Source organism: Elgaria multicarinata, chromosome 10 (genome assembly GCF_023053635.1).
Source record: "Elgaria multicarinata webbii isolate HBS135686 ecotype San Diego chromosome 10, rElgMul1.1.pri, whole genome shotgun sequence".
NCBI classification, from domain to species: domain Eukaryota; kingdom Metazoa; phylum Chordata; class Lepidosauria; order Squamata; family Anguidae; genus Elgaria; species Elgaria multicarinata.
The window spans coordinates 29793953-29821339 of record NC_086180.1 but is presented as its reverse complement, the minus strand read 5'-3'; the positions used below and the strand labels follow the sequence as shown (position 1 = coordinate 29821339).

General features: G+C 40.9%; 1 protein-coding gene across 1 annotated transcript in view; it reads left to right on the top strand.

The window, feature by feature from the left end:
• COL25A1 (collagen type XXV alpha 1 chain) overlaps positions 1–27387 on the top strand; it is a 316152-nt gene that overhangs the window by 250693 nt on the left and 38072 nt on the right. Inside the window, exons 13-19 of the mRNA XM_063136097.1 lie at positions 3017–3061; positions 6662–6688; positions 7499–7543; positions 9496–9528; positions 9679–9714; positions 13970–14014; positions 26472–26534. Coding sequence (XP_062992167.1) covers positions 3017–3061; positions 6662–6688; positions 7499–7543; positions 9496–9528; positions 9679–9714; positions 13970–14014; positions 26472–26534 — 294 coding nt within the window. The remainder of the gene's footprint in view (positions 1–3016; positions 3062–6661; positions 6689–7498; positions 7544–9495; positions 9529–9678; positions 9715–13969; positions 14015–26471; positions 26535–27387) is intronic.

Here is a 27387-nt window from a genome sequence, read left to right as displayed (position 1 = left end):
AGCTTCTGCACCTTTAACTGTTGTGATGAAGAGGGAATTTCACCAGGTTCCTCATGTATACAAATAACACCTGCTGAAATTTCCTTTTCAGTATAACTGTTACAGATACAGGAGCCCTGTCCTCCTTTTCATATGGTCACCCCTATGCAAGATTTCCATTTCAACCATAATATTAGGATCAGGATCAACCATGGGATTTTGGGGCTTTCACCTGACTGACATCCTAGATGACCTGAAAAGGTCTAGCTGTGGACTGGAGGTTTCCTTGAGCTATGCAATTCTCATTAACGAGAATTCAAAATTTTCCACAAAACATAAATCCTGCTTTGCTCACCAGCTGACATAGGTGAGATCCCTAAATACATTACTTCATCTTCATGGTGGTTTTTTTTTTTATGGATTGACAAGAAAATGTGTGGCCATGAACACTATTATTTTGGTTGACTGAGGCCCTATTCACACAATTTCATGTTCAGTGACAGGTGGAAGCTGAGATGATGATGATGATGATGATGATGATGATGATGATGATTTATATAGCACCATCAATGTACATGGTGCTGTACAGAGTAAAACAGTAAATAGCGAGACCCTGCCGCATAGGCTTACATTCTAATAAAACCATAATAAAACAATAAGGAGGGGAAGAGAAAGCAGACAGGCACAGGGTAGGGTAAACAGGCACTGGGTAGGGTAAAACTAACAGTATAAAGTCAGTGGCTCACTTATTCAACTCCCACATAGTCAACCAACCTCTGGACAGAACCTAGACACATGCAGCTTGTACATGTTCAGAGTTCCTCCCTGTGATCAGGGCTGTTTCTTGTGGGATCTCAGATCATGCATAGGTACTGTTTACAGGTTTGGATGAACGCATAGAGATTGGGACCAGAGCCAGCTGGTGCAGTCCTGCTTCAACTTTGCATGCACCCATTGGGCTGGATCCCTTAGGTCTCATTAAATAGTCGGACTGATTTCAATGGGACCTAAAGTGCAATTAACTAATTTGGTCTGGATCCAACACACTGGAATTGTTGGGTTTCCTTTGCAGCAAACTCACAAGCCACCAAACTATTTCCATTCTTTTAAAATTTGCCAATAGATTTATGTTATATGGCAGCTCAGATCGATCATTGCTCTTTTCAGCATCCATTTTTTGTTTAGTATTATTTATAAACTGGACAAAGTCTTTTCTTTCTCCTTCCCTTTCCTAGAAGGACTTTATTCACTTTTTTTTAAGGGGCTGGCTTTGCTTGTGCATAAATCAAGCTGCTTAATACTGCAGTTCATTAAAAGCAGAAATCAAAAGGAAAGAAACATCAGCACATATAGTCCACAAATTCTCAGACAGCTTTTGTGAGCCATCTGAGTATTGTTGAAAAGAAGTCTCACTTACTTTCGCTTGGTGAGTGGGCCGAGAGAGGTTTCCAACCTTAAAACAAATCATTTAATGTTTCAAGCAGGTGGGGAGGATAGATGAAAAGCAAGTTGAAAAGAGGTAATTCAACACTGGCTTGAAATGACATGGCAGTGAACATATCTAAAAAAAACCCACTTTCTGTTGTTCTTGCCTCACTTACAGTGGAACAAGAGTGTTTCGGTCGGAGGTGGGATAGCATGGGGCATCTTTTCTATTTCTTCTATCGTAAAATGAATTATATTGCAGTGACTGAAAAAATGGATGGGGGATAGAATCAGCCGCTACAGAAAAGGTGATGCATTTCATAGGAACTGTGTGAAACATGCTCTCGCTGTGGGATTGACCTCAAGGTTTGACCCGCCTAGAAAGTGAAGTCAGCTGCACATGGAGGGGAAATTGTTTGAGTGTTCTTACTACAGAAGGGCAACCTGCAGGCACTCGAACTTTGGTGAACAGCCTACAACTTCATTGAAATCTGAGATTCTCCACTGTCATTTTTAAGGCAAGGTTCTCAATCTTAGGGTTACGGAAGCTATTCTGGAAACATGATAGAAACATGTGCTTTAAGGCTCAGGAAGCAGAAAACTGGTGGGAAAAGAAACCTAACTGCAGTTTTTGGTTTTGCTTTTAAAAAAAAATCTTGTTATTTCTCTGCTTATTTCATTTAAGCAGAATGGCTGATTCAGTGTTCCACAGTTAATTATGCAATGTTTATAATTATACCTGTCCATTGGTAGAGGCCTCCAGTATACAGTTCGTCCTTGTCCCCATTTCTATTTCTTTCACAAAGACAGCACAGCAGTGATGTCGTTAGGCTCTGGGCTTAATGGTTTATTGGGGGTGTTGGCTTCTGATAACAGAGCCAACGTGTTGCATATAGAAGGTTTCAGCTTCATTCCCTAGCATTTCCAGGTAGGCCTGGTAAAGATCCCTGCCTGAAATCCTGAAAGAGCCACTGTCAATCACATAGTCCGGGGTAGGCAACATGGCACATCAATGTGCTCCTGGACACCTATTTTGGTGCCCACAATCTGCCCTTCTCTTCCCACCTTTTTTATTTTAGTTAACACATTTTCTTACCTGCAGCTGGGATTGCTGTAAAATGGGTTTCTGTTGCTGCTGACAACTGTGAGTTCAAAGGAGCTGTTAAGTGTGTTGTGGCCAGACACAACCTCTGCCTTGTACTCAGTCTTTTGGGCAGTTTACTTGTCTTTTGCCAAACCTCCAATGACAGCCATTTTGTGATGGTGCCCAGGACAGCTTCTAAAATTGCCAAATGTGCTTACAGCCTAAAAAAAGTTCCCTACCCCGGGTGTAGACAGTATTGAACTAGATGGACCAGTGTCTGGTTCAGTATAAGGTAACTTCCTATGCTCCCTCTTAAGAAAGTTAGTCAAGCCAAATGTGCTCTGCATGGTATGACCAAACGTTTCCACAAAATATTGAGGGAGAGTTGCAAATAAAATTCATGAGCTTTGTATTATAATTTCAGCTTGTGGTTTACTGCATATAGAAACTTTTGGAGATTTATCTGTCTTCGATCCATGGATTCTTCTGATACAGTTTAATATATTTTTTTCCTTTATGTCTTTTTAGGGTGAACCTGGTATAATGGGGGAGAGAGGAGCTCCTGGGCTTAAGGTTAGTAGAGAAAACTCTGGCTATTATTCTTTCTCATTTTATTATATATAATATTTTATATAAAATACTTTAAAGTTCTCATATCATTTATCATCATGAGGCATGATAAGTTGGGATATATTGGGCAGTATCCAATGCTGCTTGTGCACCTCTGCCGGCACAATAGTGCTGCCTCTAAGCAATCCTAGAAACAAGCCGAAACATTAATTTCTTGAACTGGACAGGTCAACGGAGCTTCCTTCTGTGAAACAAGCATTTCAGGTTGTTTCCAGTTGCTTTAGGAATCTTCCTTTTGCACTAGTCTAGCAGTGGTTTACAATGACACGTGGGCAGCATTGGATACTGCCCAGTAACTTTAAAAGCTCACTCACTGAGCTTAATGAAGGAGTAGGGACTTGAACAGTAATCTTTAACATCCGTACCTAACACTCTACTCACTCTGTAAAGTACATTCTATGCATGTAGTAGGAATCAGTGCTTTGCTTTCAAGCTTTGGGCATGGCTAGACAGGGTGGAGGGTGACGATCTTGTGATTTTATGATCATGAGATTGTCGCCCTCGTCTACACATGCCGTGCGTCATTGAGGCCACCATTTTGGATATTTTTTTAAAAAAGAAAATAAGTACACGAGCGCCAGGTAAGTACTTTTTTAAAAAAACCTTTGCCCTCCCTCCCCCCGATGGGCACAGAGCTCCTGAGGAGCTCCATGCCCCATTCCTGGCTCTATGCGGTTACTCACGAGGATCCGGGACATACCAGCGACAGCAGGCCACACGTTCCACAGTCTCGGGATGATCCCAAGACCATGGAAAACCCGGAATTAATCTGTAGGGCGATATCCCGGGCCAAGGGAGGGATCTTCCCTCCCTGCTCCCGGGATGCCCTGTGCGTCATGTGGACGCACAGGGATGATCCCGGGGAGATCACCAGGATATCACCCCGTCTAGCCATGCCCTTTGTTACTGGATTTATCTTGTATGATTCAAAGGAAGGGCCTTTTAACACAATCATATGTTTTAGAATAAATGCCTATTTGTTTCACAATCCACACATCTTTTCCTGTTGTGATACTTTTGTGGTAGGAATATCCCATTTTCCCAAGAATTCATACTCCACAATCTATTGTTTTATGGCCAATTCATAATTTTTCTTAGATTCAATGACATTGCTGTACCTTGTCGGATTACAGCAGCGGAGGCACTGTCTCTCCGGATGCACAACTGCCCTTCAACAGAATTTGCATGTCATATTGCTATTGACAGCTAATCCTGTAAAATGTAAAAAAATACAGCCTTGCCCTTTGTCCATCAGGAAAGAACATAGGCCTTTAGGGAAGAGTAATTTCTCACTTTAGAATCCCATTGATGACACTTAAGGCTTAATTAGTTTCCACAGCGATATATTTTAGAATTCCAGATGAATCAATAGCCATCAAATAGGATTTGAATGAGCCATACTGGTTAAGCTTCCACAAGATGAGCTGTCAGGGTCAAGTTAAGAGAATTGAAAGGAGGCTTGCCAATGTGCTAATTTGTCAAGCGGCCAGTCATTTGAAGAGCAACCTGTTTAAGCTCTCTTATATTGGATTCTGAGACTATGGAGCAGTCTGCCAGATTCTGAACTTATCAAAAGCAGGCTTTATCTGTAGCCCGCCATTTATTAAGTCTTATAGCTTCCCACCCATATATTCATCCTCCACCCCTTTGGTGTAGTGGCAAATTTTGAAGTGCTGGAGCTCATCCCAGCGTAACGCCCAATTTATTAGGATCAGTATGACTGCAATCCTATGTCTAGTTATCTGGGAGTGACCTGCATTCAACTCATTCGTTGCTGACTTCTGACTGCATAGGTTCAACCTGTAAAACAAACTGAGCTTGAAAGAAAAGATATTCAGCAAGCTGAAATGCAACTTTAGCTTTTAATTAAGAATGCTACCATTTCAATTCCTAGAGTGAAGGAGGAAAGCTGTCAAAAGAGAATGAAAGACTAAGGAAAATTGTTTTCCTTAGTTTTTGATTTCCTATTTGCAAAATCTGTCATAAACAATAGTAAAACATGAAAGCCTTTAGTCACCTCTTTCACTAACCAGAGTAAGGAGGGTCCATTAAGTAACCTCGCTTAACAGCACAAGATGTCACCACTCCCGCTCTGGGGGAGAGGGAAATATACTGTTATACTGTTAGTTTTACCTTACCCAGTGCCTGTTTACCCTACCCTGTGCCTGTTTGCATTCTCTTCCCCTCCTTATTGTTTTATTATGATTTTATTAGAATGTAAGCCTATGCGGCAGGGTCTTGCTATTTACTGTTTTACTCTGTACAGCACCATGTACATTGATGGTGCTATATAAATAATAATAATAATAATAATAATAATAATAATAATAATAATAATAATAAATCCAGGGGCTGTCATTCCTACATTTATCCTTGCATAAATGAGGGCTTTGATGATGATGATGATGAAGAAGATGATGATGATAATAATAATTTATTTCTTACTCGCCTCTCCATTTTAATCAAGGCGGGGAACAACAATAAACGATAAAATACATAATACTCAATTAAAATATAATATACATTGTTAAAAACATCCTAAAAATATCCTAAAATCATTTTAAAAACTTCTTAAAATTCCACTGCATAGGCCTGCCGGAAGAGATCAGTCTTTATAGCTTTCTTGAATGCTAGTAGACTGTTAAGTTGACGAGTCTCCTCCAGCAGGCCTGATGCAGCAGTGTGCAATTTCAGCAGGACGACGGGCAACTGGCGAGTGCTCACTGGCCAATCTGGGCCTTAGAAGAGGCTCACGCATCCTGGTAAGCAAGGAAAGATGGTGGCAGGGCGAGCACCCACTGAGGCATGTGTGGGTGAGTTCACATTCCTGGCATTCACCCTTCGCTCTATCAGTGATCACCTCAGTACAAAATATCCATCCACCCTGATCCCTGTTCACAATGCTGTCTTGTCAAAATTGATCCTATGGCCAAAGCCCTCACAACACTGCAAACACAATTGGGCAAAAGGTATTTTTTGTTATTATATATTTAAGGGCACAAGCCTACGCATGTTTAAGCAGAAAAAGGTATTTTTTCCTGACTAAATATAAATAGGATTGCATCCTAAAGCATTTATACCCTGCTCTTCACCTGCAAAGGTTCCCAAACCCATTTATACACTAATCAAAAACAAGGGGGGGAACCCCTGCCCTCAAGCTGATAATCTAAAAAGAGATGGGAAAGGGGTAAAGGAAAGCAAGAAAACTCAGACCTGAATAACCTACATCACTGGTTTTTTCCAAAATTTGAAAGAAATATGTGCCTATCCAAAAATTGGAGTTAAAAGTGTAAGCCTGTCAATTTTCATTACTTTTTAATATGCTGTAGCTGTGGCAGTTCTTATTGAATCAATTTTAAATTTGGCACATTCATAGACCTCATCAAATAAAGGTTCTCCAACCTAGTGTCCTCCTACTGTGTCCCTTTAATATGTGCACTGCTGTCTTTTAGATGTATTTTAATGATCTGATACTTCTTATGTGCCTGTCGTTTGAAAGCATTGATGAACTGAAGTTTTGTTTCTATCTTTTGTTTAAATTAGGGTGATCCTGGGCAGCAGGGAGAAAAGGTGAGCTCCGTACTTGCTTTGAAAAACATATACAATCCTCCCTGAGGAGGCAGAACTCCCTCCTCGTACCCCAACACCCCAGGATACTTTTCACCACCCCATCTAACCCCCTATGATGCACCCTACCACCCTGATCCCACATTTTTCTTTTTTCAGGCCACTGGGCTGTAAACAGCAGCCATCTTTATTTTCTAAGAATGCCTTGAGGACCCTTTGTTCCTGGAAATAAAGATAAAGTGGTGCTTGAGGCTCGTACTTAGTTTTGTATCATGTCGGTCCACTGGTTGTTGTTTTTTAATTTAAAAACCAAGAGAGGCGTACATGGGGACTATCTTGAAGATGCCAGATCTAGACGCTTAGCTAACCACAGTATTTTTCAAGTTAAAGGACACTAAGTTATTATTACCTCAGAGTACAATGGTATTCCTGTTTATGCAATTGTTTTTTCCTTATAAATGTTTTTGGGGTGGATTTGATTATTACATAAAATAATAACATTATTTTCATCTAGCCGGTACAACTCTAAGCCATTATTTCACATATTCTTTCATCATTTGCAATTTTCTCTGGCCTGGTGTTATAACTTTCTTTAAAACTGCCAATAAACATGTAATTGGAAAACAATGTATTGTATTTTATTATTTTAAAGATTTCTACTGTATTTTATCTTTTTAACTGTTTGTAAACTGCCTAGAGAACATTAGATATTGAGCAGACTAAAGATATAATAAATAAATAAATAAATCTTTACTTGGAATTTAGTGGAATGCAGCTAGTTAATGAAATCACACTATTTATTTTATTTTTTAGGGTGATGCTGGAGAAAGTGGACCCAAAGGTGACTCAGGAGAAAAGGTACAGTTCATATTTACTATTGGGGAAAAAACCTTTCAGAGGTGTAGAAAAATAAGAAGTTGAAAAGATGGAGCAAGTCTGCTATTGCATGACACTTGGATCCCATTGTTTAAGTTTGGACCAACTCTGGGTTGTCTCTCCCACAACAAGCTAGAGTGCCAGGTTTGCACATAATGCTAAACAACTCAGGGAGTTGTTCAGCCACTCCCACTTCTAGCTGGAACAATTGGGCAGTGTGCATCAGTTCAGTTCCTTACCCAAACGCTCACAACAACACGGGATTTCAAAACCAACAACAACCCTGGGTTGCTGTAATGTCCAACCCAGACTAATAACTCCAAATTACTAATAAATGACAAACACATACAATACAACTGAATTTCACAGCTGTTTTTCTGTACACAATAAATTTCTTTGTTTCTGCATATGATTATAATGTCGGGGCAAATCTTTTATATATGTAATTTTGAAATTGGATCGAGTGACTTCTACTGGTACTTCAGTCTTTTTCGGTCTTTTTCCATCTCTCTCTCTCTCTCTCTCTCTCTCTCACTCACTCTCTTCTCTTCATTTCATTACTTCTAGAATGTTTATTTCTGTAGTGTTTTTAAAACAATATCAAGGACATCCTATTTGAAAGCACTCCATCATTACTAAGCAGTTTTCTTTTTTCCTTCTTCTTCTTTAGCAAATACAATAGAACATAATATCATCCTGTCATCTGTGATAACTAGTTAAATTTAAGTTGTCAAGATAAACTTCACAATGAGCTGAAGAAAAGGCATGATTATTCTTGCCAATCCAGACTCCGGATAAATTGATTTTTGCAAGGTTCTTTCAAGATGAGTTTTATTAATTCAGAGATTTTGACACACAAAGCCTGATTCTTGCCATGAGAACTAGTTGTGTTCTTATAAGGGATAAATTATTTTACTAAATGGCAGCAACTACCCTGAGACAGATAAACATGAAGATCTTCTATTCTCTCCCCACCCCCCACCCCGAGTTTTCTGGGTTGGTTGTGAAACATTAAAATGAATGCATTACGATGCAATATAAAGCCACAGAAGCATTTCCCCACCACCACCACCATTTTTTCCTCGACATGCTCATTTCACTTGATCGTCTTTGGTCCCAAAATCATGTTAATCTATTTTCCCTGTTCATATTGGCTCTCACAACCATGGAATGTTGATGAACATATTGGATTCTGCTATCAGAGCAATTGTATCCCAGAGAAACCCTCTAGCAGGGGTTAGGATGGGGTGGAGGTACTCCTCCTCCAGCAGAGGGGAGTTCTGCAAGCAGGAGAGGAACATCCACTCCTGAAGCCCCAGTTATGCCCATGGAAAGGTCTGTGTACATACATTTACTAGTGCATTGTGTTCCCACTAGCAGTGGGTCCCAAAGAGGACCATTGTGGAGGTATGTTGGAAACCTGTCCATTCCTCTATGAAGCCTCAGGATTGGGGTGAATGCTTTAGGCTGGGAGAGGCATTTCCTGTGTTGGAGAGAATAAAGAAGATAAATTCATTGTCACTGGCAAAAGCCAGTGATGGTTTAGAAGTAGAAGAAGATTCGCCACTTCACGCCTCTCCTCCCCCAATTCAGGATTGCTGTATATATTATTTATTACTGTTATATCCCACCTTTCCTGCAAGGAATTCAAGGCAGCATATACGCCCCCTCCCAGCAATCCTGAAGTCATTTAGGTTGAGAGACAGTGACTGGCCAAAGGGTTACACAGTGAGTATCATGGCTGAGTGGGGATGTTGTACCTGGACCAGTTACAAAACTGTTCCAAGTACAACTGTACTTCACTGGCTCAAGACTATAGTAGTTGAGTGTCACCCACAAAATATTTGATTATTATATTTGTTTGCTAGAACTATGAACTCTCCAATTAATTTTCACATATGATTATTGTTTCTCGGTGTTATTTTATTATCCAGGGTGACCCTGGATCTTCTGCTGCTGGGATTAAGGTAATGTGGAGATGACAACTCCTTTGAAATAGATTGATGCAAAATTGATTTTACTGCATGTTATTTCTTTATCTTAACCTCGACATCCATCTCCATACCTATTTGTTTTATAACTTCTCTTGTGTTTTGTCACTTGTTTCTTTGTTTTAGGGAGAACCTGGAGAATCAGGTCGACCAGGACAAAAGGTAATTAACATTTTCAAAATAAATAACCTAAATGGTTCTTTTTCTTGTTACAAAATCCATGAAATGAAACAGTGTTCGTTATTGCAAAATGAATTACGTGCCCTACTATACCATAGGGTTGGAATCAGATTTAGGCTGTAGCTAGACCTAAGGCTTATCCCAGGATCATCCCGGGTTCATCCCTGCCTGAGTGCTGGATGCCCTGTGTGGCACTTAGATGAACAGGTTTGACCCCAGGACAATCCTGGGATAAACCTTAGGTCTAGCTACGGCCTGTGACATACTTAGAGTAGATTCAATGACCCTGTTCAGACGACATGCTAAGCCACAGTGGTTAAGCGTTTTGAGCTAATCATTATGGTTTAGTGCATCATGTGAACCATTCCTAACCATGGTGGCTACATAACCATGGTTTAAACATGCTCAGTAACCATTTGCTGCAAAAGGGTTAGTGGCCTAACCGTGGCTTAGAGCAGACCATTGACTCATCTTGCCCAGTATTATATACAGTGACTGGCAGTGGTTCTCCATGCAAAACCACTTAGCTGCAGTTCATCTGCAACTACAAAATTGATAAAATAATCCCTCACTGAGTTTATAAACCTATTATTTCAGTCTTTGAAAACTTCATTCTTAGTGTTTGAGCATTGCAGTGTAGATAACAGTTTCCCCCTCAGTTTAACTAGTTTACTTCCACATTAAGAGTTAATTGCAAAAAAATTGACAAGTGATGTCACCTAGATAACTTCGTATATTGGCAGAACCGGCACTGCCATTACATGAATTGTGCCGTTTTACCCCCCGCCTCTTGGTAGGAAAGCCCGCCACTGCCTCCCTGCCACTTAGGCTGCAGCTGCAGCCAAGGCTGCCACATGCCCAGTTGCTTGCTTGGCCTCCCTCCCTTGCTCCTGCCTGCTCTTGGATTGTGCCTCAGCTGCAAGGCTCCTGTGAGAGATTGGGGGGGGGGCCCTCCAGCCACAGAAATGGAGGTGTGCCGCACAAGTCTGTGGAAGGGAAACCCCAGCTCCATGCCAGCCCCACTCTCACTGGCATCCAAGAGGGCAGCTCTCCAGTGCTTCATTGACCAGCCACCAAGACAGGTATGCACAGGCAAGGTGAGAGGAGTCCTGGGGGGTTGGCAGCAGTGGCAGGAGCAGTTGCTGCAGAACCATCTAAGAATCCTGCAAGTGAATTAGTAAAAGCTGTAGAATACTTAAAATAATATGTAATATCTGGTAGTCCTGTTCCCATTGAAGCCATATAGACTGTCCTAGAGCAATCCAGGGGCCATAGCTCAGTGGTAATAGTAGAGCATATGATTTGCATACAGAAGTTTCCAGGTTCAATCCCTAGTATCTCTACGTAGGGTCCGAACCCCTGGTTTCAGTATCAACAATACTGAACTGGATGGACCAATGCCCTGACTCAGTGTATGACAGCTTCCTCTGATCCTAACATCATGCTATGAAACCATAGTGAATCGGCAACTTAATCCTTTACAATTATTCTCTTTTGTTAGTTTAAAAATGTTATTTATTTATTTAGAACATTTCTCAGGGCATTTATCCATCTTTGTTAACCATATCGGAAACATATTTCCTAAAATGAGTAACTGTTTGTAGAAAAGGGTAACTGGATCATATAAAAATTGCACATCAGTCTGTAAAACATTTAAATACTTTAGGTTTTATGGCACATTTTGTGCTTCATTGAGTGGGTGTTTGGTTCCTTACATCAGGAGTGGGCAGAAGGTAGATCTCCAGATGTTTTGAACTTTAAATCCCAGCATTCCTGACCATAGGCCATGTTGTCAGGGTCTTCTGGGAATCAAAGACTAAAACTTCTGGGGATCTACCTCCTGTGATGTACTCCATTAAACGTTAGTGTACCCAACTTTTATTCATTTGAGTAGGGATTATGTGGGAGGAATAGCACAATCTGCCTCAAAACTCATCAAGGATGTTCATCAGCACTTGATGGATTGCAGCCCAGGACAGATATTGTAGGAGTCCACAGGCCAGTATTCAAAAACCCCTAGATTTCTGCTCAAAGACTTGGGCATACCCAGTAGAATCTTTGACTCGTTTTTTGGAGCTGCAGACCCTCAGGTAATATCACAAGCTGCTTTTGGAAGTTGCCTCCCTTTCAAAAGTGTTCTGTGATGTGGCATGGATGGAAGTTACTGTTTGAAAACTCAAGCCTATTGTTCATTAGGTGTCCAGAATTAGCTGCCCTCTTCTTTGGGTAATGACCATTGCTTTTTAAAAGAATGGCTCTAAAAATTAGGAAGGGACCTATTGCAGCAACAATTCTCTTGTCAAATCATTGTAGTCGTTATTTGCAACAAATAGATACTTAAAAAAAAAGATTTATGATATGCACATTGCATTCGTTAGTAAAACTCACTTTTAATTAGAAATGTTAATTAAGGCATTTAAGGTAAGCTAACTGTGAAATGATTAACTGTTTATTATGTACGGATGTTTTACAGCATGTTTCAAAACATATTCGGATCATATTCTCCATTGCTTTTTTTACCAGTCAGGGAATAGCTAGCAGAAATGTCATATCGGTAAAGTAAATCTCGCCCCATTACGTTCATGATTGACCAGATGGATAAGATTCCATAGCCATGAAATCTACTTTAATGTAGAGTTTTACATTAGATGATAGCTTTGGGTGTGTAATATGATATAAAGAATGTGTGACAGCATATAAAGAAAGTAAAGAGGTGCAGAGGGGACAATTCACTGGGAACATTTGCTGGATAAGTTTCTAGGCAACCACAAAATATCAGATCTGTGCTCTTGTGGAGCTCCTGTTGGAGTATGGTCTCTATGTTCATTTAGAGTGGGATCCTATGCATGTTTAGACAGAAAAAAGCTCTACAATCCCAGCATGCTCATACCATCTAGCAGGGGCATGGTGTAGGGTCTTTTTCTGTCTAAACAGGATTGTTCCCTTAATTTCTTTTAGATTCAAAATCTGAATTTTGCCTTATTTTTTTTATAACTAAATTTATTTTAAGGGGTGGGAATTCTGATCCTCAGAAATAATACTGTTTGTCTGTGTTGCTTTAGCTGGATTTTTAGAGCTTAATGTGCAAAGCATTGAGAATGTACTTTTCCACCACTATTTTTAGTGGTGCTTGGCACCATACATTGGGTCCAGATTTAGTCATGCTTAGAGTAGAGCCATTAAAATCAATGTGACTTGAGTTAGTCATGACCAACTTGCCCCATAGATTTCAGTGGGTCTGTTCTATGCATGATCAAGTCTGGATCCAACCCTCACCTAACTTTATTCTACAGGAAAACTCTGAAATAATGCAAGCTTTCATATGCTGAATTCCAAATATATCTCCTGTAGAGTACTTGCAGCTTCTACTTCAGACTTCTGTACAGCAGAAGCTGGAGGAGCTATACCAGAGTGACCAGATACAAAAAGGGGGCATACAAATGACACCTGCTGAAATTCCCTTTTCTATACAAGTGTTAAAGATACAGGAGCCCTGTCCTCCTTTCCATATGGTCACCCTACACAGTAAGCCAAGACTTCCCAGATTTATTTGAATTCTTAGTGGGATCTGTCTCAGAGGGTAAGGAAGATCCTTTATTTAAATCCCAGAAGACTTCCAGGGATAGGATAATCTGAACAGCTCCATAGAATTGATTACCAGAGTCAGCTTTTTAACTGAACAGTTACTTAGTATTCACAATATACATAATTTTGACTTAATTACCTATTTATTCATTCATTCATTCATTCATTCATTCATTTTTATTTCATTTTTATACCACCCAATAGCCAAAGGCTTCCAGGCAGTTAACAAAAGTTGAAACCATAAGTACAATATAATATGAAAGCTTAAAACCACAATATGAAACCACAATGCAAAAGTGCAACACGAAATAAAATCGAGCAGCAATGCAGAGATTTAAAATACAGATTAAAAATGCAGATTTAAAATAGCAGAGTTAAAAAAAACTAGGATGGGAAAATGTTAAAATACTGGGAAAATAAAAAGGTCTTCAGCTGACATTGGAAAGAATATAATGGAGGTGCCAGGTGAACCTCTCAAGGAGCTTACTCCACAACCAGGGTGCCATAGTAGAAAAGGCCCTCCTCCTTTGGCAGGAGCTCACAGAGAAGGACCCCTGAGAATTATCTATGCTAAAATATTTATGCAGCTATTTTCTAGCTACGAAGCATAGTTTAATATTCTCCTGTAATGCTATGTAATTTCACTTTGCAGGGTGAACCTGGGCTCCCTGGACTTCCTGGATTACCTGGGATTAAGGTAAATATACATCCATGTACTGAAATTGTCTCTGACCCTGTTCAGACAACATGCTAAGCCACAATGGTTAAATGGTTTGAGCTAAACATTACGGCTTAGTGTGTTGTGTGAACCATTCCTAGCCAGTGTGGCTTACATAACCATGATTTAAACATGCTCACTAACCATTTGCTGCAAAGGTTGTCTGAACAGGCCCTCTGTGAAATAAATGTGAGAACATGTGAATTGGAACGTTTTTGAAGCCTTTTCTTCACATACACTATTACCAATAAATGAAATGTAAATACTATACTTGGATGTAAATACTATAGTCTTTAACTTTTGTGTAGGATAAGGAGGATTTACTAAATGTTGCCAGCACTCTCTGTCTTCAGTGGATCAGGTTGATTCTTATCTGGATTGCTTCTCTTTATTTGGTGGGGAATAAAAGGGCATCTTACTTCCCTGGCTGCCTGATGTACCTCTCACCCAGTGCATCTGTGTTGTATCCAATGTAGGCATGACATTTGAAAAGTCAGTGTGCAAAAGCCATTGTACATAGGCCTGGACTGCACCATGAATTCCCAGTTTTTATCTGGGACAACAACCACACTTTCTCTTATGTGGCTGTGATTGCATCCTAAGAAACCTTCCTTTATATATATATGCTTTTCCTTAGCCAATCACCTTCCTCGGGGCATGTTTCTTGTGTTTCAATGCCCAAAGTAGTAGCTGTTTTTCCTCTTTCTTGCCTCCTGTTCCTCTTTGCAGCTACACCCTCCCTCCCCCTTCCATGATCTGCATGTGAATGGGCATTGTTCTATATGTGTTTACTAGAAGTAAGACTCTGTTCAATGAGCTTTCCTCAAAGGTAAGCCAGCATGTGATGTTAGCAATTGAAATCAATGGGATTTACTTTTGAGTAAGGGAACCAGCTCACCTGTAGTTCATGAACTTGAAGATGCAAGCAAGCAGAGAGGGAGACTCCAGTCCGGGTTAGTGGATTTACTTTACTCAAAAGTAAATCTTATTGATTTCAACTGCTAACATCACATGCTGCCCCTTGGTCTGTGCTTAGGAAAAGGGTGTAGAAAGAGGGGACATCTTTCCAAACCCCCCTTCTCTCCATTTGACTCCCCTCCAAGCACAGACCAAGGGGCAGCAGGTCACGTTAGCAGTTGAAATCAGTGGGATTTACTTTTGAGTAAAGTAAATCCCCTAACCCTGCCTGGAGGCTCGCTCCCTCCCTCCCTCCCTGGCTCCTGGTGTGGAAAGAGGGGAAATCTTTCCACCACCACCCTTCACCATTTCTCTCAGAGGAGGGACAATGGAAGAAAAGAGGAAGTGGGAGGAACAATAAGCAGACGGGGGGGAATTGAAAAAAAAAAACATGTTACAACATACATTGTGTGGCCCAGAGTGCTGCATTCCTATGGGAGAGGAAAACAGTAAGAAATGTCTTAATACCTACGTGTGCCCAGCGACGTTTTAAATCAAACAACGATGTTTTATATACCAGTGTAGATCTACCCCCAGCCACATCAGACAGAGGACAGACATGCTAGATGGGCGAGGAGGGAAGGAATGCTCTCACTCCCCAATAGAAACAGGGCAGTAATCTCAGTAGGATGATCATCTGATCCATCCATAGCCATCCACTACTTAGTTATTGGTACAGTTAATTATGCATATGCAGTAATTGCTTAATTTTGTAGGTTTGGAGTGCAATCCTATGCATGTTTACATAGAAGCTAAGCCCCATTATGTTCAATGGGGCTTACTCCCAGATAATTGCACATAGAATTGCAGCCTTACTGTTTTAAAAGCTGAATAAGTAAACGTCTGAAAGCCTTGGTGGTATCTTTTATGAGTTCATTACATCCAGCAAGAACATACATAGGTTTGTGATATTATAGGAAGGTATCCTGTTTATATCAATCCTTCTCTCACTCCCCACCCCTTTTGTGATTCACTACATCATTAGCTGGTTCTTCAGAAAGAACAGAAATGCAATGAGTTATGAAGCCTTTTTTGAACCCTGAAGAAACTTTTCTTGAGCCACCATTGATGTTTTGGAATGGTTAGAAATGTAACGGGTGACAGAATGTGTTCCACTATTTCAGTCAGGAAACAAGCAGTGCACTCAAACATGGAATATTGACTCATCCATATGAAATCCCACAATGTCCTTTAGACAAGTCTCCCTTGTGCTTTGCAGCATGAAGAAAAGCAAAATGCCTTTGGCTTTAGTCTACAGTCCCAGGAAGTGATATTCCATATATAATAATATATATCCTTTTCCAAGTCTGGAAAGGGGACATTATTACCTCTTTTCCCCTTGAAATTCAAGATATGATGTCTGCATCTTAATAGCAGCCAATATTCCAATACACATCAAGCCGAGGCAGAAATGGGAGAGGGCTGAGTAAGTTCCAAAAATGTATAGGGCTGGGGGAAGATAGATTTGCAAACCAGGAATGTAAATATATGAATGCGACATAATTCTTTAGCAGTCTTTGGATTGGGTGAGTGGGAAATATCCATGGTTATCTATGTTTGTAAATTACAAACTGTATTTTACTTCATAGACAAATGTTATTTCAATGAAATCTTCATAGACAGATATTATTTCAATGAAAGCTAGGGGTGGGTATTTAATAGATTAGATTCCTGCTACAGAGCTGCAAAAATTTAAACTGCTGTTTCTGTTTTTAAAAAGTATCACGAAGTTGCTTCATTGTGTAAACAACATAATACACCAGTGGGCAAGGCTGGCTCAGATATTAAAAACCGTGGTGTCCTGCCCAGCCCAGCAAATGCTTGGTGCTTATTATCATGAAAGTTAATGGATAGTCACTTCGTAAGCAAGTTCCTCACAATTAGACCTTGGCTTCATTCAGAAAGGAGGTGGGACCAGAGACTGAAAATAATTAATTACTGACACAGCTGTCAGAGAGGAGGAGAGAATGCCATCACGGGTGAATTTAGGAAACCACCTCCATTAAACCATCAACATGGTGAATTTCAGTGCTTAGGAAGTTAATGGGTCTTGCCAGTCCCAACAATTAATATACCTCTGCTTTAACAAAACACCAACATGCAGTTACTAGTAGTCTTGGCTATTTAAGAATAAAGCTCCCATGGCATTAAGTCCCAGATCAAAACAGAATGGGTCTCTTTTTATTTTTCCTTTGCCTCTGCATTGCAGATGCATCAGTATGCCTTACTGAAATGGAACTACTTGTTTACTTTGTTTCACACCCCATTAACAACACTAATCTGGGTAGAATCCCATTTGCTTTCTGTTATCTTAGTGGAGTAGCTGATTACAACACAAAACTGAAAAGGAGCTATGTATATAGAATATGCTTGGTACATTGTATACAAGTACCTTCAGAGTTTGTGTACTTTCTTCTTGAATAAACCTGAAAGGAAGTTCAGAAGAGGGGCAGCCTGGCAACCAAATTGTTCTGATGATGATGAAGAAGTTCTTTAGGAGTGCTGTGGTTGACAAACCTGATTGTAGTTTAGACAGATTTCAGGAAATGTCTGTGATGGCTAAATACTCTTTGCCCTACGTGTAATGGATCTCTCCTTTTAAAATTAAACTGCTTAATTGGATTGATAGTTTATTGAAAAAGACATTGGTTCATACTTCTCTGACATATATTAGCCTTATGCCAACGTCCAAACAGTCCTGTATTTCAGCTAATATTGTAAATAAATATAGAAAGCAGGTATGATAGTAGAGTAGAGCAACTTGCATATTGACAATGCATCAATAAAACACTGGTGTGTTATATATAGAATAAGGCAGATTCCTATGCTCCTAACTCCCTTGGATCAACCGAATTTGGTGTGGAGGAGTATAGAAAAAGCAATTTGCATACCCCTTGAATTCTCTCGAATGTGAAATTGTATGCTGACCCTGCTTCCTCCTTAGGGCTTCAGCAGCGCAGAAGTGAGGCAGGCAGTGGGCTGGGCTGGGGGGGATGTGTGAGGTGTGTGTGAGGAGGGAGTGCAAGGGGAACTTGGTGGGTGCCAGGTTGCACAAAGGCACTGCACTGATGGCCCCTGTTTTTGCACAATTGGTTCTGACAAATAACCCACAGGTCAAAAACTACCTTGCTCTTCCCCTCCCTCCTGCTAGTAAATTGCCAATTCTGAGTCAGATCATTGGTGTATCTATTGTCTATTGACTGACAGCAGCTCCTCAGAGTTTCAGACAGGGGTCTTTCCCCAAAAGTTATAGCCCTTCCCTTAAGTGGGGTTGGTGGTGCCAGAGCCATATGATGACTTGTAGTGGCAGCTGTTGAGGTTGCTCCCTCATTTTTCTCCATCTGAAGTTCCTTTATGATGCATTAGAACCTAAACCCAAAGCTCCAAGATCTTCATTGTCTGAGCTCTTTTCAAAGTTGGCAGAAAATTATTAATAGGTGATGTGACAACATCTGGGAATATTAGCCAATGTAGGCTTTGTTCCAAACATTAGATTTATTTATTTATTTATTTATTTATTACATTTATATACCACCCCACAGCCGAAGCTCTCTGGGCAGTTTACAACAGTTAAAAACAGTAAACATTAAAAAGTATACAAGATTTAAAAAACCATCGGAAACATAAAAACAACAGTATCCATTTAAAAACAACAATTCTGGGGTCCATTAAAAACAAACTTAACATTGTTAAATGCTGTTAAAATGTTAAAATACCTGGGAGAAGAGAAAAATCTTGACCTGGTGCCTGAAAGATAACAATATTGGCGCCAGGCAAGCCTCAACAGGGAGATCATTCCACAGTCGGGGGGCCACCACCAAAAAGGCCCTCTCCCTTGTTGCCATCTTCTGAGCTCCCCTCGGAGTAGGCACTCGGAGGAGGACCTTAGACGTTGAGAGCAGTGTACGGGTAGGTTCATGTCGGGAGAGGCGTTCCGTCAGGTATTGCGGTCCCAAGCCACGTAGATCAAGTTGAAAGTCCAAGGGCTGGTTCTGGAATTGCACAGTTCCTGCAAACATACCCACATGCACAATTGCTAAAACAAGTGTTGATAAGTGGCAGAACTCCGTTGTCACTAGGGTTATACAGTGCTTCCATGGGGGCCTTTGGAGATTATTTATTTTATTTATTTTTATTTATTTAATATATATCTTACCTTGCCATTAGAAATATTGCTCAAGGTGTCTAATGGTAATAAAATGCAGATAAAATGTAACATCATTCAAACGTAACCACATCAATTAAAACATCACTTAAAAGTAAGTTTAAAATAAACAGTTAAAACCTAATTCAGCCAAAAAAAAAACCAGTTTAACAGCCAAAATGCTACTTGAATAAACATTTCCTTCCCTGCCAGCATGCACAAATAAACCATGCAGAAGGCCTGTTCATAGCAATGACTTTTAGATCAAAGTGTATAGCTAGCAATATTGTTGTATTCTTTATGATAAGGAGTTGGGCCCTTTTTGTGTTATGTTTACTTGGGGGGGGGGAAATGCCTGAAAGCTGACTAGAACAATTTTACTGACCATGATAAGGGATGGATAGAGATTTCCAGTAAAAAAAGGGCACAGAAATAACCTGCCAATGGTTTATTTAAATGTATTTAATAAGCTCCCCGTGCAAAATATTCTTACATATAAAATTCACATCAGTGATTGTGAACATTGAACTAAGGTTTGAAAGTCATTGGAGTTTGCTGGGGGCACCTTCAGTTTCGCTGTCACTACTTATTAGTTCCATTTCACACTGTGATATATATGTATTTCAGTGACATATATGTTTTCTCTCTTATATTTGCTAGATAATCCCCTGAAAAACATGAACTTTGAAACTGCCAAGCTTCCCTAATAATGTATTTGTAATTGGCATCCATTCATTGTCACTAATAAACTTATGTTGTGAGTGGAGGAGGAAGCATGGAATAAAGACACAGACACGAGAGCTTGGGATAAACTAGGGCCTCTAGGAGATTCAGCCCTCCCTGGATCCGCATGTGAAAGTGCGGGAATCTGTATGTCCTTATCTCAGGTAACTTGCCTGTCTTTACGGGTGAGCCACTCTCCTAAGCCCAGAGTCAGGTAAACCAGGCCCCTCTCTTATGTGACACTTGAAGGTGTGGGGAGACCACCCCATCATCCCCACTCAAAGCCGTAAAACTCTGAGTAGATGAGGCAGGAGGATCTCCAAAGGCATACCATATCCTGGCTCGGGAGCCGTAAAACAAACAGGACCTCCGGATATGCCAATCACCAAAAGGTGCCAGAGCGGTCACCGTCCCTATTCTGCTAAGCACATTCCGGCACATCCCACCACCGGAGGGTGCCAAGCCTCAGCTTAGACCCCCTCCCCACCAGCAACAGCTGCTCTTCCTGACCAAGCCATGCTGGCTGAGCGAGAGAACAGGAAAATGAAACACTAGAATTTTTCCAGGATTTTCCACCCCACAACACTGTATGTATATACGCGTTATATAATTCTTTTATTTTCATAACCTGTCTTGTAACAGCCATAATAAATACATGTATCATCCTCATTTATTTATCCTTCATTCTTTAGTTCCTGGTTTTCTTTTGCACTTTATCAATTCTTGCAATGTTTTTTCAAAGCTGTGCCTATGTGCTCTGCTAATTTATCAAAATACAGTTTTCTGTTTCCAGCTATTCAGAAAATGTCATTGACTTCATAAACTGGCCATGTCTTTCTCACCAACATAATTCATTTGTAAGGCAACGTGAAGGACAAGCTGACGTTTTCCATTCTTTTCACTATATAGTTATACTTGAGTGATTGACATCTGTCTCCTTTCATAGACATGATAAGAATGACATAAATAAAGCACAGAATGTGCCTGTTATTTTTCATTATTTTGTGGTAACTATTGGTTTTATCATGAGAGATACAGTCATCTAATACTAGTAAAAACTAGTTTGTTTAAAGTAAGGGAATAAGGCATCAAACTTGTGCACATAATGTAGGGTGACCATATTTTGGAAACCAAAAAGGAGGACAAAGTGGCCACCCTCAGGAGGCGTGGCCACCCCAACATGCCCACCCCCAAGGCGGAGCCAATTCAACATGCCCGGCCCCCAAGGGGGTGTGGCCTCGGTCACATTTATTTATTTATTACATTTTTATACTGCCCAATAGCCAAAGCTCTCTGGGTGGTTCACAAAAAGTAGATGATAGCAACCAATGAGTGCCAAAGGCACACAACTACTATAATAATATACTAAATACTAAAAAAAGAATTAACACTTATATAAAACCATTCCTTTATTTTTATAACAATAAACAACCACAACAGTCATAGAACACATTAGAATAGTGGTTCCCAATCTATTACTGTCGTGAAATGCAGGAAAAAGGAACAGAACTACAACAACAACACTTCCCTTAACATACATTTCAACTTTGAAAAACTGTATAACTTCTTGTCCAAGGCAAAAATAATCTGGACATACTGTAATTCTTAATTTTAAAGTTCAGTTGTATTGAACACCAAAGAATCCACATTAAGTGTATGTTCAAAACAATAAAATAAAACCACCTTCAAAGCAGTTAGCTACAATTCACAGGCAAGTCCCTTTTAAATGCAATCTCAAACACGTCACTTATTTCAGCTCACCCTAACAACAACCCTGCCACTACACAGTATAGCATAAGTATATGGATTTAAAGCATCCATTTTTCAGAAGCAGGTAAGATTCAAGACTCAAGTACATTTTACACAACTGTTTCCTTGTCTGTAGAGCTATGCAGAAACAGTGAGTAGCAATGAAGATGCATGGCAGTTGTTAGATATCAAGATGTATATCACATGAAAACACTTTCAGACAACATGTAAAATTATTGGCAAGAAAGTGCTAAGGTTTAGAATATGTCTAAAGTCATGAATGGCCACCTTTGTAACTTTGATCTGGCATTTGCTATGCACTGCATAGCTACTGGGTTTAAACGCCCAGAGCAGTTTGCATTAAAGATAATGGTTTTCGCAGGTTCAATGCTAATCTATTATTAGCATCTATGCCAAGTTCTACATTTAGGAAATAGAAACCAAAGGCACAGTTACAAAATGGGGGATACTTGGCTCAGCAATACTACAAACGAGAAGGATCTTGGAATTGTTGTAGATCGCAAGCTGAATATGATTGAGGAGAGACATGATAGCACTCTTCAAATACTTAAAAGGTTGTCACACAGAGGAGGGCCAGGATCTCTTCTCGATCCTCCCAGAGTGCAGGACATGGAATAACAGGATAAAGTTACAGGAAGCCAGATTTCAGCTGGACATCAGGAAAAACTTTCTGACTATTAGAGCAGTGCAACAATGGAATCAGTTACCTAGGGAGGTTGTGGGCTCTCCCACACTAGAGGCCTTCAAGAGGCAGCTGGACAAGCATCTGTCGGGGATGCTTTAGGGTGGATTCCTGCATTGAGCAGGGGGTTGGACTCGATGGCCTTGTAGGCCCCTTCCAACTCTGCTATTCTATGATTCTATGATCTCCATGGCACAAGGAATTATATTGGGGTGTGGAAAAGTAAAGGATAACTGGTATTATTAATATCATATTATCAGCATCACCAAGAGAAGGAGGAGAATTATTAATATTGGGATCACCATCCATTATCATCATCACCAAGAGAAGGAGAAGCATTATTAATATTACCAACACCATCCACTATCATCAAGGTTATTTTTTTCCAGGGACGTCTTGAAAACTTGCAAATAGCCAGTTTTAAAGTGGCTGAAGCAATGAAGCCCCCCCTCTCAATCTGTTAAAGATACAGGAGCCCCGTCCTCCTTTTCATATGGTCAGCCTACATTATCATCATCATCATCATCATCATCATCATCATCTCTTTTTACTTCCCCATATTTGTTTGCAACTGACCTGAGGCATTTTTCCTCCTTCGTTTCCTTACCTCCTGGTAACCAAGGTTATTTTTTTTTCAGGTACACTTGAAAACTTAATTGCAAATAGCCAATTTTAAAGTGGCTGAAGCAATGAAGGTCCCCCCTCTCAAGCTCCAGCCTTCCCCCCCGCGCCTTTCCCTAGCCCTACGTCCAAGCCTCTCCCTCCTCCTCCTTACCACCCCCATGCCAAGTTAAGGAGGATGATGGCCTTGCCTCAGCCTACCTTTTCCCACATTGCAGCTGCCTCCCCCTGCTGCTGCTTGGTCCGTGGCCGTAATGTCCTCATTCTCCTTCCTTCCACATTTGGCGCTGGTCCATGCGCTGCTGCCGGCCCTCTCTTCTGGCCCACCACGTTGTCCTTGGCACCTTGGCCCACCACCGCCAGGCCCCCACCACGGCCATGCTGCTTCCCCGCCCTCGATGCTTCTTTTGCGGCCCGGCCAAGCAGCCGAGCCATGTCTTGTCTTGGCGGCTGCGGGGCAGCGGCACAAGCGGCTGCAGCGACTTTTCCTCCACCACCGCTCCGCCTTGCTTCTTCGGCCTGGGCCCTTGGTCTGCTGCTGATTGTTCCACTGCCGTGTCTTGCGGCGGCGGCGGGGCGGCGGCACAAGCGGCAGCAGGTCGGCGGCAGCAGCACAAGCGGTGGCAGGGCGGCAGCAGACCAAGGCCCAGGCCAGTGGCACTCACCCACCGCCTCTCCCTAGTCCTCTTCTCCACTGACCCGGCGCAGCACGGGAATCACGCAAGTTCTCAGCTGCTGGCTGGGTCTCGCGAGAGTTCCCAGACCCAGCCAGCAGCCAACAACTCACGTGATTCTCGTGAGATTCAAGATGGCCGCTGGCCGCCACCGCTTCAACTGAAAAAATGGCTGCAGGAAAGGGTGGCCGCACAGGACCGCAATTTTCCCAGGCATTTGGGGGGATTTTGAAATCTCCCCCGGTTCCCGCTTGGGGGTGGGATTTCTGGGCATGTCCAGGCCAATCCGGACGTTTGGTCACCCTAACATAATGGGACTTGCTTCTGAGAAAACATGCATAGTATTTCACTGTTAGACTTCATTATTATTTTAAGACCTTTTCTGTATTGGGGTTTTATTACACAAGTAAAGTTTATTTACCATTTACTGGGAGTCTCAGGCCTTAGCTAGACCAGGCTTTATCACGGGGCGAACCCCGGGATTGTCCCTGTGTGTCCACATGATGCACGGGGGATCCCGGGATCCGGAAGGGATTATCCCTCCCTTGCCCTTTGGGCCCACTTTTTCCATGGACACAGGCTGAGCCTGAGACCACAGAATGTGTGACTCCTCGCGCGGAGCCAGGAGCCGCATTCAGGAGGACTGCGCCCATCAGGGGTAGGGTGAGGGGAGCGGGGAAATTCAGTTAATTTTTTAAAAAAAGACCTACCTTAAGCGCACGAGTGTTCGTGCGCTGCTTCTCCTTTAAAAATAAAAATGGCGAGCGCGACGCCTCTATTCCTGAGGTCATCGCGCCTCACGTGTAAACGGAGGAAGGATCTCGCGTTAATCGCAACGCAAGATCTTCCCTCCTCCATCCTGGATTATCAGGTAGGTCTAGCTAAGGCCTCACTTGCAGCAATTTCCAATCCAAAGGTTTCTCAGTAGGACTCAGTTCATTAAAGACAACTACACAAAACCAGGAATTGATTTAGGCTCTCAGTTGATGCTCTTGGTTGCCTTTGTTTCCAGGTCTCACTCCCATCTCTGTGCTGTCTGTCATGCATTGCATTAGTGCTTCTTCTGTTCTCCTATATTCAACTATTCACCTTTTTTTTCCATTCACGGCCATTGTTTTGGAAGAATTTTGCCAAACTATTCTAAGCTCTACTAACCTCCACTTCCAATGCCACCTATCTCTCTATTCCTCCAGCACACGCCCACACACACGCACACCAAGAATCCTGTATTGTCTATGTAGATTCACACTCACATTGTATAAAGTTGCTTAACTAACACTTGACGATTTACAGAAGAATGTGTATTAAATGTGACCATTAAAACCAAAGTATGGGGCTTCACACAATGTATTAACCCATACTGAGGCTGTTCACACGACACGCTAATCCATACTCAGTGGTTGAGTGTGGGTTGTTTTGAATTATGAGTTGTTTGTTGAGCCATGTGTTGTCTGAACACAGCCATGGAGGCTTGGGTAACTATATATGTGGCTTATTTTCTCAAACAAACCACTTGAGAATCTGTAGTTTGTTGTTGGGTTTTCAGGGTGATTAATAAGCCACACTGCATGGTTAACAAGCTACCCTGTGGGAAATGTCCTAAGTTCAGACAACACAGTAACCCACAGTTCAACAAACAACCCATACTCCACCACTGAATGTGGTTTAGTGTCTTGTGTGAACCCGGTCAACATGAAGTGACAGCTTTTATTTGAGATGTGTGCATAATTCTTTCATCCACACTTGAAAAGTCATCAAGTGATCAACATGAATGCATGAGCTCGATTTCCATCAATCTGATGGTGGGGAATATTTTTCTTTGCCTGCCGTGTAATCGTGCATCTCAGCAAACAAAACCTTAGCAGTTACAGTGGTTATTTGTAAGTTGTCACATTGCATTCTTGCTGATAGTGGTGCAGTTAGGTAACTTCAGACATGGGCTTAATGGTTTTATGGGAAGGGGTTAGATGGTTATGTGTATTACTAAAATTGTGAAGTGCACAACTTACATTTCTCTTCTGTGCTTCCACCCGACCCCATCAGTATTCTGTTCTTTACAACTGCTTCTACTTCCCTGATACATTACAGCCAAAAATTTCCAACCTGAATAAAAAAGACATACCATGTGCAGTTTCACATTTTAAACTCATTTAAATAATTTTAAATCATACTTAAATCAACATGAGCACAGGAATAAAATGGAGTTGGCTTTCGCCGCCCTGATGCTACAAACATTTACTTGGGAATAAGCACCACTTTCCTGTAGTAAAGAATAATACATATTTAAAGTAAAAATAATAGGAAGAGCCTCTGTAATCCTGTACATGCCTAGCTGACTGCCCAGTGTATAAAATGCTCTTTAAAAAAAGGGAAGAGTGTTGTGTTTGAATCTCATATTCCGATATAACTATATACTAATGTCAAAACCATTATTGAATCCTGAAGCTAAATTTGTTTTGTAACTAACATGGTGTAAATGTTGAATATTTTGTAATTTGTGGCTGACGTGTAACCAGAACCACTTAACACTCCTTTTCCACTGAATCCATCATGATATTAGTCTTGCCCTTGTAGATTTTTTTCATAAACTAACATAATCCAGGATGGATAACATGCATTAATACCATGAAAAACAAGATGTAAGAGCTTCCAGTCCAATTGCTTTTCTTAAACTCAATGAAGCTTTTCTTCGAGAATTCTATGCTGACGGAAATCAAACTTGATTAATTGTAGCCGTCTGTAGCAGTTGGATTGCAGCTAGAAAACCATGGGTGACTAGGGAAAATATAATTAGAAGTAAAGTAACTTTTTCTGTAATTGTTCACAGTTAAATTAACAAAGATCTAATGTGTTCATTTTTCAAAGGGTGAACCAGGTTTCATAGGTCCGCAGGGAGAACCTGGGTTACCAGGATTGCCAGGAACAAAGGTATGCTTTACATTTTCCCCTTATTGCATGCCGCTCACTTCATAACAGATTAATTCAAACCCTAATCCTTAGCCTAGACCGAAACACATTCATCCACCCACCCAACCGTTAAAGTCAAACTGAAGTTATACGTAAGTAGGGAATCTTCACTAGAATGAGGGAAGTATCCAAAAAACACCCCACTTTAAAATGCCAAGTTATTTTAAAAATTTGGAAACCCATAATTAATTATGGTCATACTTCTCAGTATTTTTCCTTTGTAATGAAATGAAATAAATTAGGAGTCATGTCTGTGGTTGTGATGTCAGCTTTCTCACCATCCAAGGATATCACATTTTTTACTTAAGTTTGTGACTTATCTCTGATGATGGAAAACATCTGCACACCAGAAGAAGGTATTTCTTGTTTCAAAAATTTTAATAGCAACTCAGGGGACACCAATGGAAGCTTCACTCCCAGGACAAACAGCAGCTTCAGGATGGCAATATTTGTTGGAGCCATGTTTGGGGAAGATTAAATTTACCCTGCCTACCCTCTGTGGTTCCACTGCTGCTTGGGCTCCCCTGTGGCTGCTACTTACATTTTGTTAAAGTATGTGTGTCAATTGCATGCTAATTCATGCAATTAATATCATATCTAAATTTACCCTAAGATCCATGTACTGTTATTAGAAACACAGCCTACTTAACATCTTAAACTAAAACTGATTCAAGAACTTTTCAGATTAGTCCAGTAAATGAATGATAGACCCGGATCCAGAAGTCCTACATTCAATTTTCCAGTCCATTTTACATTTTCACGATGGTTGTAAGCCTCTGGCTGAAATAAGTGTGGTAAGATTAAGACCTGGAAC